The sequence below is a fragment of the Coregonus clupeaformis genome, chromosome 15, assembly GCF_020615455.1.
Source record: "Coregonus clupeaformis isolate EN_2021a chromosome 15, ASM2061545v1, whole genome shotgun sequence".
In the NCBI taxonomy this organism is placed as follows: domain Eukaryota; kingdom Metazoa; phylum Chordata; class Actinopteri; order Salmoniformes; family Salmonidae; genus Coregonus; species Coregonus clupeaformis.
The window spans coordinates 60,001-72,500 of NC_059206.1; the positions used below are offsets into that span (position 1 = coordinate 60,001).

The window sequence follows — 12,500 nt, forward strand, 5'->3', positions numbered from 1 at the left end:
TTACATTGTTTCACACCCCCCCTCATCAATCTACACACAATACCCCATAATGACAAAGCAAAAACAGCTTTTTAGACATTTTTGCAAATGTATAAAAAATAAAAAACAGAAATATCACATTTACATTAGTATTCAGACCCTTTACTCAGTACTTGGTTGAAGCACCTTTGGCAGCGATTACAGCCTCTTCTTGGGTATGACGCTACAAGCTTGGCACACCTGTATTTGGGGAGTTTCTCCCATTCTTCTCTGCAGATCCTCTCAAGCTCTGTCAGGTTGGATGGGGAGCGTCGCTGCACAGCTATTTTCAGGTCTCTCCAGAGATGTTCGATCGGGTTTAAGTCCGGGCTCTGGCTGGGCCACTCAAGGACATTCAGAGACTTGTCCCGAAGCCACTCCTGCATTGTCTTGGCTATGTGCTCAGGGTTGTTGTGCTGTTAGAAGGTGAACCTTCACCCTAGTCTGTGGTCCTGAGCGCTCTGGAGCAGGTTTTCATCAAGGATCTCTCAGTACTTTGCTTTGTACATCTTTTCCTCGATCCTGACTAGTCCCTTCTGCTGAAAACATCCACACAGCATGATGCTGCCACCACCATGCTTCACCTTAGGGATGGTGCCAGGTTTCCTCCAGACGTGACGCTTGGTATTCAGGCCAAAGAGTTCAATCTTGGGTTCATCAGACAAGAAAATCTTGTTTATCATGGTCTGAGAGTCCTTTAGGTGCCTTTTGGAAAACTCCAAGTGGGCTGTCATGTGCCTTTTACTGAGGAATGGCTTCCGTCTGGCCATTCTACCATAAAGGCCTGATTGGTGGAGTGCTGCAGAGATGGTTGTCCTTCTGGAAGGTTCTCCCATCTCCACAGAGGAACTCTGGAGCTCTGTCTGAGTGACCATCGGGTTCTTGGTCACCTCCCTGACCAAGGCCCTTCTCCCCTGATTGCTCAGTTTGTGCATGCAACAATTTCAACGATTTTACTGAGTTACAGTTCATATAAGGATATCAGTCAATATAAATAAATTCATTAGGCCCTAATCTATGGAGTTCACATGACTGGGCAGGGGCGCAGCCATTGGTGGGCCTGGGAGGTGTGATATGCCATACCTGTCAGGTGGATGGATTATCTTGGCAAAGGGGAAATGCTCACTAACAGGGATGTAAACAAATTTGTGCACAAAATCTGAGAGAAGTAAGCTTTTTGTGCGTACAGAAAATATATTTTATTTCAGCTCATGAAACATGGGACCAGCACTTTACATGTTGTGTTTATATTTGTGTTCAGTATATAGAGAACACACAACCCTTGTAGATGGCAATACCATTTAGAAATATATTATTATTATTATTATTATATTTTCCCCCGGGCTGCTAAAGAAAGAAATATGTGCAGCACATGCGCTAGTAAGCAACGCCCCCTCAAGTACATGACAACCTGTGATTTAGCCTGTGACTTTGGTTCAGGTGAAGACTGGAGCTGACTGGGACAACATCTGGTGAAGACTGGATCTGACCGGGACAACATCTGGTGAAGACTGGAGCTGACTGGGACAACATCTGGTGAAGACTGGAGCTGACTGGGACAACATCTGGTGAAGACTGGAGCTGACTGGGACAACATCTGGTGAAGACTGGAGCTGACTGGGACAACATCTGGTGAAGACTGGAGCTGACTGGGACAACATCTGGTGAAGACTGGAGCTGACTGGGACAACATCTGGTGAAGACTGGAGCTGACTGAGACAACATCTGGTGAAGACGCCGGTTCTACAAACAAGGAGCTATTACTCCTCGGCCTGAAGTCTTAGAATGAAACTAACATGATCTGCTTGAAGGTAATTATCTATTTTATATGTGTACATGACTTTTGTTGGTAAAAGGCATAAACTTGGCATTGCTAGCTGGCTTCTGACTTATTCACGCTACTTTACTAGCAACTGGCAAGCTGTATTAGGCAGATTTACATGCCAGGGGAAAACAAATAGCTATATTTGCTAAGCAATCCATGTGATTGATAAAGTTGGTAATAATGCCATTAGCTAGCTAGCTAGATTGAAACTGCTGGGGGAAAGTTAGCTAACGTTACCTAACTCCCACGATCAGTCTGAGTTCACCACCTTAGCTAGCTAAGTGGACTGTTGTTAGGTTTCTAGAAAATAACAACTACTGTATACAGTACCAGTCAAAAGTTTGGACACACCTACTCATTCAAGGGTTTTTCTTTATTTTTACTATTTTCTACATTGTAGAATAATAGTGAAGACATCAAAACTATGAAATAACACATATGGAATCATGTAGTAACCCAAAAGGTGTTAAACAAATCTAAATATATTTTACATTTGACATTCTTCAAAGTAGCCACCCTTTGCCTTGATGACAGCTTTGCACACTCTTGGCATTCTTTCAACCAGCTTCACCTGGAATGCTTTTCCAACCGTCTTGATGGAGTTCCCACATATGCTGAGCACTTGTTGGCTGATTTTCCTTCACTCTGCGGTCCGACTCATCCCAAACCATTTCAATTTGGTTGAGGTCGGGGGATTGTGGAGGCCAGGTCATCTGATGCAGCACTCCATCACTCTCCTTCTTGGTAAAATAGCCCTTACACAGCCTGGAGGTGTGTTGGGTCATTGTCCTGTTGAAAAACAAATGATAGTCCCACTAAGCCCAAACCAGATGGGATGGCGTATCGCTGCAGAATGCTGTGGTAGCCATGCTGGTTAAGTGTGCCTTGAATTCTAAATAAATCACAGACAGTGTCACCAGCAAAGCACCCCCACACCATAACACCTCCTCCTCCATGCTTTACGGTGGGAACGACACATGCGGAGATCATCCGTTCACCCACACCGCGTCTCACAAAGACACAGCGGTTGGAACCAAAAATCTTCAATTTGGACCAAAGGACACATTTCCACGGGTCTAATGTCCATTGCTCGTGTTTCTTGGCCTAAGCAAGTCTCTTCTTCTTATTGGTGTCCTTTAGTAGTGGTTTCTTTGCAGCAATGCGACCATAAAGGCCTGATTCACACAGTCCCCTCTGAACAGTTGTTGTTGAGATGTGTCTGTGACTTGAACTCTGTGAAGCATTTATTTGGGCTGCAATTTCTGAGGAGCAGTTAACTCTAATGAACTTACCCTCTGCAACAGAGGTAACTCTGGGTGTTTCCTGTGGCGGTCCTCATGAGAGCCAGTTTCATCATAGCGCTTGATGGTTTTTGCGACAGCACTTGAAGAAAATGTCAAAGTTCTTGAAATGTTCCGTATTGACTGACCTTCACGTCTTAAAGTAATGATGGACGGTCGTTTCTCTTTGCTTATTTGAGCTGTTCTTGCCATAATATGGACTTGGTCTTTTACCAAATAGGGCTATCTTCTGTATACCCCCCCTACCTTGTCACAACACAACTGATTGGCTCAAACGCATTAAGAAGGAAAGAAATTCCACAAATTAACTTTTAAGAAGGCACTTTTAACATCATAGTGTTGATGTCTTCACTATTATTCTACAATGTAGAAAATAGTAAAAATAAAGAAAAACCCTTGAATGAGTAGGTGTGTCCAAACTTTTGACTAGTAGTGTATATTTTCCAGCTATAATACTGACTATTGTGAGAAAAAAAAAGTCTAACTACTTAATTCCTGCTTATTGATGCACTGGTGACTGAAACATGCCCCTCTATGATTTCCCTGCAAATAGGCTGTGTTGTTTTGGTACAATTTGGATGAAAAGGCTTGTGCACGTTTACATTAGTGTTTCATTAGTTAACTAAGTTACTGACTGACTAATTAACTTAACTAACTAACTAACCCCGGCTAATTCTTATTCATGTTTTTGCTGTTGTTGCATTTCAGATGAAGAGGGAGTCACTAGACTGCAGCATGCAGACAGACCAGGGACCGTACAGGCCAGCATGCAGACAGACCAGGGACCGTACAGGCCAGCATGCAGACAGACCAGGGACCGTACAGGCCAGCATGCAGACAGACCAGGGACCGTACAGGCCAGCATGCAGACAGACCAGGGACCGTACAGGCCAGCATGCAGACAGACCAGGGACCGTACAGGCCAGCATGCAGACAGACCAGGGACCGTACAGGCCAGCATGCAGACAGACCAGGGACCGTACAGGCCAGCATGCAGACAGACCAGGGACCGTACAGGCCAGCATGCAGACAGACCAGGGACCGTACAGGCCAGCATGCAGACAGACCAGGGACCGTACAGGCCAGCATGCAGACAGACCAGGGACCGTACAGGCCAGCATGCAGACAGACCAGGGACCGTACAGGCCAGCATGCAGACAGACCAGGGACTGTACAGGCCAGCATGCAGACAGACCAGGGACCGTACAGGCCAGCATGCAGACAGACCAGGGACCGTACAGGCCAGCATGCAGACAGACCAGGGACCGTACAGGCCAGCATGCAGACAGACCAGGGACCGTACAGGCCAGCATGCAGACAGACCAGGGACCGCATTCACAAAGCAGCTCAGAGTAGGAGTATTGATTTAGGATCAGTTTTGCGTTTTATCTCACAATGAATACGATTACATTGACAAGAGGGAGCTGGTCCCAGATCACTATTCCTACTCTGAAGACTCTTTGTGAATACGAGCCTGGGAGGAAAGCTGTTGCCCAATACCTTGCTCAGCAGTCTTTCACCACAGGACCCCAGTATTACTGTCACTGCTTATGAACTGAATATTGTATGTGAATTTCCAAATATCAATGACACTGACAAAAGGTTTGAATTGTTGATCAACATGTGCAGTAAATGCTAACGTCTTTGGTGATGAAAGATACATCATGTATTTATTGTCATCTCCCTATCAGACCCCTGCATGCTGTTACATGGACTTGGATGGTGACATCATCTTCTTCAAGCTGCCTGTCTGAATACTGGGACCTTCCAGAAGCAAGGGCCTTACCTGGGAGTACAGCAACACTCTCTCTGTCTCACAGCCATTCTGTCGGATAGAGGTAGAGAGACCTGACCTCCTACTGGCCCAGGGCCTTACCTGGGAGTACAGCAACACTCTCTCTGTCTCACAGCCATTCTGTCGGATAGAGGTAGGGAGACCTGACCTCCTACTGGCCCAGGGCCTTACCTGGGAGTACAGCAACACTCTCTCTGCCTCACAGCCATTCTGTCGGATAGAGGTAGAGAGACCTGACCTCCTACTGGCCCAGGGCCTTACCTGGGAGTACAGCAACACTCTCTCTGTCTCACAGCCATTCTGTCGGATAGAGGTAGGGAGACCTGACCTCCTACTGGCCCAGGGCCTTACCTGGGAGTACAGCAACACTCTCTCTGCCTCACAGCCATTCTGTCAACATGTATTGTATGTAACCACTCAAATTCACACCAACTGCTACAGACGCAAGCATCGACTTACATTCTTCAATCTTGTCGGGGATATATATTTTAGTTGAGACACCTGTATGATATACGTTAATAAACATGTATTCTCTCTGGACATGAGACTTGCATTTATTTTAGACCTTTTAAATCAGAAACTCTAAGTGTATTTGTCTGGATGTTGAAGTTTTCACAGAAGTTCATAAAAAATTGAAGACCAACATGTCAAATATGCTATGAAAAAGTTATTGTTTTGTAATCTTACAATACAAACATGAAAATGAATTGTTTATACAAAACTTTATTGCAGTTGGTCATCCCCAAAATGTTGCCTTTGAAAGCCTTGATAGTTGCATCCTTCCTCAGGGAACGGCCTGCTGACAACAGGATGGAAGGTGTTTTGATGTGCTTCTCTAGAGTTCCATAGCCCAGCAGACTCACCTGGGAACAGGGGGATGGACACGTTTTGATAAGTCTGGGAGACTTTTACAGGGAGGAGAGAGCATGAGTTGGAGGGAGTACAGTAACTCCAATCCAACCATTGGCCCTTGATAATATGCTAGCATCACACAAGCAGACTGCCACAGTGGAGGAGGTTTACAGAGTATACTGTTATGAGTGGAGCTTACATCTCTGTGTTTTGGAGAGATCGCAGCTAGTTGGTCAGATGTCTCTGTAGCACCTGGAGAGAGACGGATAGAGGTAGTGAGTGCTAGAAAGAGAGAGAGACCTGGCTAGTATACCTCCCACTGGCCCAGGGCCTCCTGGCTAGTATACCTCCCACTGGCCCAGGGCCTCCTGGCTAGTATACCTCCCACTGGCCCAGGGCCTCCTGGCTAGTATACCTCCCACTGGCCCAGGGCCTCCTGGCTAGTATACCTCCCACTGGCCCAGGGCCTCCTGGCTAGTATACCTCCCACTGGCCCAGGGCCTCCTGGCTAGTATACCTCCCACTGGCCCAGGGCCTCCTGGCTAGTATACCTCCCACTGGCCCAGGGCCTCCTGGCTAGTATACCTCCCACTGGCCCAGGGCCTCCTGGCTAGTATACCTCCCACTGGCCCAGGGCCTCCTGGCTAGTATACCTCCCACTGGCCCAGGGCCTCCTGGCTAGTATACCTCCCACTGGCCCAGGGCCTCCTGGCTAGTATACCTCCCACTGGCCCAGGGCCTCCTGGCTAGTATACCTCCCACTGGCCCAGGGCCTCCTGGCTAGTATACCTCCCACTGGCCCAGGGCCTCCTGGCTAGTATACCTCCCACTGGACCAGGGCCTCCTGGCTAGTATACCTCCCACTGGCCCAGGGCCTCCTGGCTAGTATACCTCCCACTGGCCCAGGGCCTCCTGGCTAGTATACCTCCCACTGGCCCAGGGCCTCCTGACTAGTATACCTCCCACTGGCCCAGGGCCTCCTGGCTAGTATACCTCCCACTGGCCCAGGGCCTCCTGGCTAGTATACCTCCCACTGGCCCAGGGCCTCCTGGCTAGTATATCTCCCACTGGCCCAGGGCCTCCTGGCTAGTATACCTCCCACTGGCCCAGGGCCTCCTGGCTAGTATACCTCCCACTGGCCCAGGGCCTCCTGGCTAGTATACCTCCCACTGGCCCAGGGCCTCCTGGCTAGTATACCTCCCACTGGCCCAGGGCCTCCTGGCTAGTATACCTCCCACTGGCCCAGGGCCTCCTGGCTAGTATACCTCCCACTGGCCCAGGGCCTCCTGGCTAGTATACCTCCCACTGGCCCAGGGCCTCCTGGCTAGTATACCTCCCACTGGCCCAGGGCCTCCTGGCTAGTATACCTCCCACTGGCCCAGGGCCTCCTGGCTAGTATACCTCCCACTGGCCCAGGGCCTCCTGGCTAGTATACCTCCCACTGGCCCAGGGCCTCCTGGCTAGTATACCTCCCACTGGCCCAGGGCCTCCTGGCTAGTATACCTCCCACTGGCCCAGGGCCTCCTGGCTAGTATACCTCCCACTGGCCCAGGGCCTCCTGGCTAGTATACCTCCCACTGGCCCAGGGCCTCCTGGCTAGTATACCTCCCACTGGCCCAGGGCCTCCTGGCTAGTATCATGCAATGTAAAGCAAAACAATAATATAATGATTTACTGATACGGAGTGCTCCATGTTCCTGGGTCAGAGAAATGTCCTGCCTTGTAGAATGGTGGCATCTATCTCCACCAGGCTCCAAAAAATCAGATGACAAACCTGCAGAGATAACAGCTATGACAAATTATATTGCATACATGTGACTTTATAACTAACTAAGATATTATTTATATTATGGCACTACGTCTCATCTCACCAACAGTCTCTCTGACAAGGAGTTGCTCCAGAGTTGCTCCAGGAGTAGACCGTTGTTTGGTGCATAAGACTTCTCCACTTCTTATATGAGTGCAGTATTAGCTCTTGAAATGGTATAATGCAATGTAAAGGAAAAGATAATATCATAACTTACTGGCAAGTTCCATGTTCCTGCTGATCGCAAACTTCAACCTGGATGCATGATTCATGCCTGTAAATGACAGCAGTGTTTGTCACTAGTTTCCACAGCCACAAATTCATACATCCCACATATTTATCCAAATTCTCTTCATAAAATCTGATTTTAAACCTAAGCCTAACCTAACCACGCTGATAACCTTATACCTAACCTTAAATTAAGACCAGAAAAGCAAATGTTTGTTTTCATTAATTTTTACGACTAAATAACAACCCTATTAATTCTAGAAGTATCGACTATTGCTTAATTCAGAAAGTAGGCTTCACCCCCGAGATACATCTGTAGGCATTAGCTCGCTCGCTCGCTCGCGTGAGTTAGCTAGCCAACATGTATTGTTTCTGACATGCCACGATCCTGCTTACTTTACATCTGACAGATATTTAGCTACTGTAGCTACCTGGATAATAAAGGTTTATGATAATTGCAGTTGGTTCATTATCTAGCTAGCTGTGTTTTACACTTAAATAGCTAGCTAACCAACTAGGCAGTTATCAAAGACACTCACTCTGTAACTTCTCATACTTTTCTGACCAACTAGACATTACTTTAGCCAACCTGCCGTCTATAGGTCTTCTAGGTTCAAAAATATATGGCTGTAGTCCGACGTTCATTGTCAAAAGAAACCCACTCGTACACTGCCATCTGGTGCAGCCAGGCAGTCAATGACTACGTCAAGCCATCTGGTGCAGCCAGGCAGTCAATGACTACGTCAAGCCACTCTGGAGCAGCCAGGCAGTCAATGACTACGTCAAGCCTGGACGATGTTCTATTTCATATTTGTATGGTGCGCGTGCAGCCCAGGAGTGTATAATCGATTATATCTCCAATGTACAATGTTGGATAAAAATAAATAAAAAAAGTGACATATCAGATTCATACATACATATAGCCTACATATCAATACATACAGTGCCTTCAGAAAGTATTCAGACCCCTTGACTTGTTCCACATTTTGTTACGTTACAGCCTTATTCTAAAATTGATTAAATAGTTTTTTTTCCCCTCATCAATCTACACACAATAACCCATAATGACAAAGCAAAACGGAAATATCACATTTACATAAGTATTCAGACCCTTTACTCAGTACTTTGTTGAAGCACCTTTGGCAGCGATTACTGCATCGAGTCTTCTTGGGTATGACGCTACAAGCGTGGCACACCTGTATTTGGGGAGTTTCTCCCATTCTTCTCTGCAGATCCTCTCAAGCTCTATCAGGTTGGATGGGGAGCGTTGCTGCACAGCTATTGTCAGGTCTCTCTTGAGGTGTTCGATCGGGTTCAAGTCCAGGCTATGGCTGGGCCACTCAAGGACATTCAGAGACTTGTCCCGAAGCCACTCCTGCATTGTCTTGGCTGTGTGCTTAGGGTCGTTGTCCTGTTGGAAGGTGAACCTTCACCCCAGTCTGAGGTCCTGAGCGCTCTGGAGCAGGTTTTCATCAATGATCTCTCTGTACTTTGCTCCATTAATCTTTTCCTCGATCCTGACTAGTCTCCCAGTCCCTAATGTTGAATTTTATGTTCCTTTTGATGGCGTAGAAGGCCCTTCTTGCCTCTCAGATTGTTCACAGCTTTGTGGAAGTTACCTGTGGTGCTGATGTTTAGGCCGAGGTAGGTATGTTTTTTTTGTGCTTTAGGGCAACGGTGTCTAGATGGAATTTGGTTTGTGGTCCTGGCAACTGGACCTTTTTTGGAAAGACATTATTTTTGTCTTGCTGAGATTTACTGTCAGGGCTCAGGTCTGACATAATCTGTGCAGAAGATCTAAGTGCTGCTGTAGGCCCTCCTTGGTTGGGGACAGAAGCACCAGATCATCAGCAAACAATAGACATTTGACTTCAGATTCTAGTAGGGTGAGGCTGGGTGCTGCAGACTGTTCTAGTGCCCTCGCCAATTCGTTGATACATGTTGAAGAGGGTGGGGCTCAAGCTGCATCCCTGTCTCACCCCACGGCCCTGTGGAAAGAAATGTGTTTAACCGCACACTTGTTTGTGTACATGGATTTTATAATGCTGTATGTTTTTCCACCAACACCGCTTTCCATCAATTTGTATAGCAGACCCTCATGCCAAATTGAGTCAAAACCTTTTTTGAAATCAACAAAGCATGAGAAAACTTTGTTTTGTTTGTTTGTCAATAAGGGTGTGCAGGGTGAATACGTGGTCTGTCATACGGTAATTTGGTAAAAAGCCAATTTGACATTTGTTCAGTACATTGTTTTCATTGAGCATTTTCCCAAGGTTGCTGTTGATGGATATCAAATCAAATTTTATTTGCCACATGCTCCGAATACAGCAGGTGTAGACATTACAGTGAAATGCTTACTTACGAGCCCTTAACCAACAATGCAGTTTTTTAAAGAAAAAGTGAAATAAAAAAAGTGTTAAGTAAAGAAATAAAAGCGAATAACTAAAGAGCAGCAGTAAAATAAATAACAGTAGGGAGGCTATATACAGGGGGTACCGGTACAGAGTCAATGTGTAATAACAGTAGGGAGGCTATATACAGGGGGTACCGGTACAGAGTCAATGTGAAATAACAGTAGGGAGGCTATATACAGGGGGTACCGGTACAGAGTCAATGTGAAATAACAGTAGGGAGGCTATATACAGGGGGTACCGGTACAGAGTCAATGTGTAATAACAGTAGGGAGGCTATATACAGGGGGGTACCGGTACAGAGTCAATGTGAAATAACAGTAGGGAGGCTATATACAGGGGGGTACCGGTACAGAGTCAATGTGAAATAACAGTAGGGAGGCTATATACAGGGGGGTACCGGTACAGAGTCAATGTGAAATAACAGTAGGGAGGCTATATACAGGGGGGTACCGGTACAGAGTCAATGTGTGGGGGCACCAGCTAGTCGATGTAATTGAGGTAATATGTACATGTGGGTAGAGTTAAAGTGACTATGCATAAATAATAAACAGAGTAGCAGCAGCGTAAAAGAGGGGGATGGGGTGGGGTGGGGGGCAGTGCAAATAGTCTGGGTAGCCATGATTAGCTGTTCAGGAGTCTTATGGCTTGGGGGTAGAAGCTGTTAAGAACACACCTCCTGGTATATAGGTCCTGGATGGCAGGAAGCTTGGCCCCAGTGATGTACTGGGCAGTACGCACTACCCTCTGTAGTGCCTTGCGGTCGGAGGCCAAGCAGTTGCCATACCAGGCGGTGATGCAACCAGTCAGGATGCTCTCGATGGTGCAGCTGTAACTTTTTGAAGATCTGAGGACCCATGCCAAATTTTTTCAGTGTCCTGAGGGGGAATAGGCTTTGTCGTGCCCTCTTCACAACTGTCTTGGTGTGTTTGGACCATGATAGTTTGTTGGTGATATGGACACTAAGGATCTTGAAGCTCTCAATCTGTTCCACTACAGCTCCGTCGATGAGAATGGGGGCGTGCTCAGTCCTCTTTTTTTTCCTGTAGTCCACAATCATCTCCTTTGTCTTGATCACGTTGAGTGAGAGGTTGTTATCCTGGCACCACACGGCCAGGTCTCTGACCTTTTCCCTATAGGCTGTCTCACCGTTGTCGGTGATCAGGCCTACCACTGTTGTGTCGTCTGCAAACTTATAATAATAATATAATATGCCATTTAGCAGACGCTTTTATCCAAAGCGACTTACAGTCATGCGTGCATACATTTTTGTGTATGGGTGGTCCCGGGGATCGAACCCACTACCTTGGCGTTAGAAGCGCCGTGCTCTACCAGCTGAGCTACAGAGGACCACAACTTAATGATGGTGTTGGAGTCATGCCTGGCCATGCAGTCATGGGTGAACAGGGAGTACAGGAGGGGACTGAGCACGCACCCCTGAGGGGCCCCCGTGTTGAGGATCAGCGTGGCAGATGTGTTGTTACCTACCCTTACCACCTGGGGGCGGCCCGTCAGGAAGTCCAGGATCCAGTTGCAGAGGGAGGTGTTTAGTCCCAGGGTCCTTAGCTTAGTGATGAGCTTTGAGGGCACTATGGTGTTGAACGCTGAGCTGTAGTCAATGAATAGCATTCTCACGTAGGTGTTCCTTTTGTCCAGGTGGGATAGGGTAGCGTAGAGCGCAATAGAGTTTGCATCATCTGTGGATCTGTTGGGGCGGTATGCAAATTGTGGGTCTAGGGTTTCTGGGATAATGGTGTTGATGTGAGCCATGACCAACCTTTCAAAGCACTTCATGGTTACAGACATGAGTGCTACGGGTCGGTAGTCATTTAGGCAGGTTATCTTAGAGTCCTTGGGCACGGGGACTATGGTGGTCTGCTTGAAATATGTTGGTATTACAGACTCAGTTAGGGACATGTTGAAAATGTCAGTGAAGACACTTGCCAGTTGGTCAGCGCATGCTCGGAGTACACGTCCTGGTAATCCGTCTGGCCCTGCGGCCTTATGAATGTTGACCTGCTTAAAAGTCTTACTCACATCATCTACGGAGAGCGTGATCACATAGTCATCCGAAACAGCTGATGCTCTCATGCATGCTTCAGTGTTGCTTGCCTCGAAGCGAGCATAGAAGTGATTTAGCTCATCTGGTAGGCTTGTGTCACTTTGCAGCTCGCGGCTGTGCTTCCCTTTGTAGTCTGTAATAGTTTTCAAGCCCTGCCACATCTGACGAGCGTCAGTGCCGGTGTAGAACGATTCAATCTTA

At 47.2% G+C, this 12,500-nt stretch overlaps 1 protein-coding gene across 2 annotated transcripts in view; it reads left to right on the plus strand.

The window, feature by feature from the left end:
* LOC121580120 (melanoma-derived growth regulatory protein) overlaps window positions 1–12,500 on the plus strand; it is a 16,940-nt gene that overhangs the window by 1,765 nt on the left and 2,675 nt on the right. Inside the window, exons 2-3 of one of the 2 annotated variants that reach the window (XM_045224945.1) lie at window positions 1,459–1,829; window positions 3,853–4,529. The exons of the other annotated variant lie outside the window; for it this stretch is intronic. Of the exons in view, the coding sequence (XP_045080880.1) occupies window positions 1,815–1,829; window positions 3,853–4,500 (663 nt within the window). The 5' untranslated portion in view covers window positions 1,459–1,814 and the 3' untranslated portion in view covers window positions 4,501–4,529. Of the gene's footprint in view, window positions 1–1,458; window positions 1,830–3,852; window positions 4,530–12,500 lie in introns of those variants that run through there. 2 annotated transcript variants of the gene reach the window in all.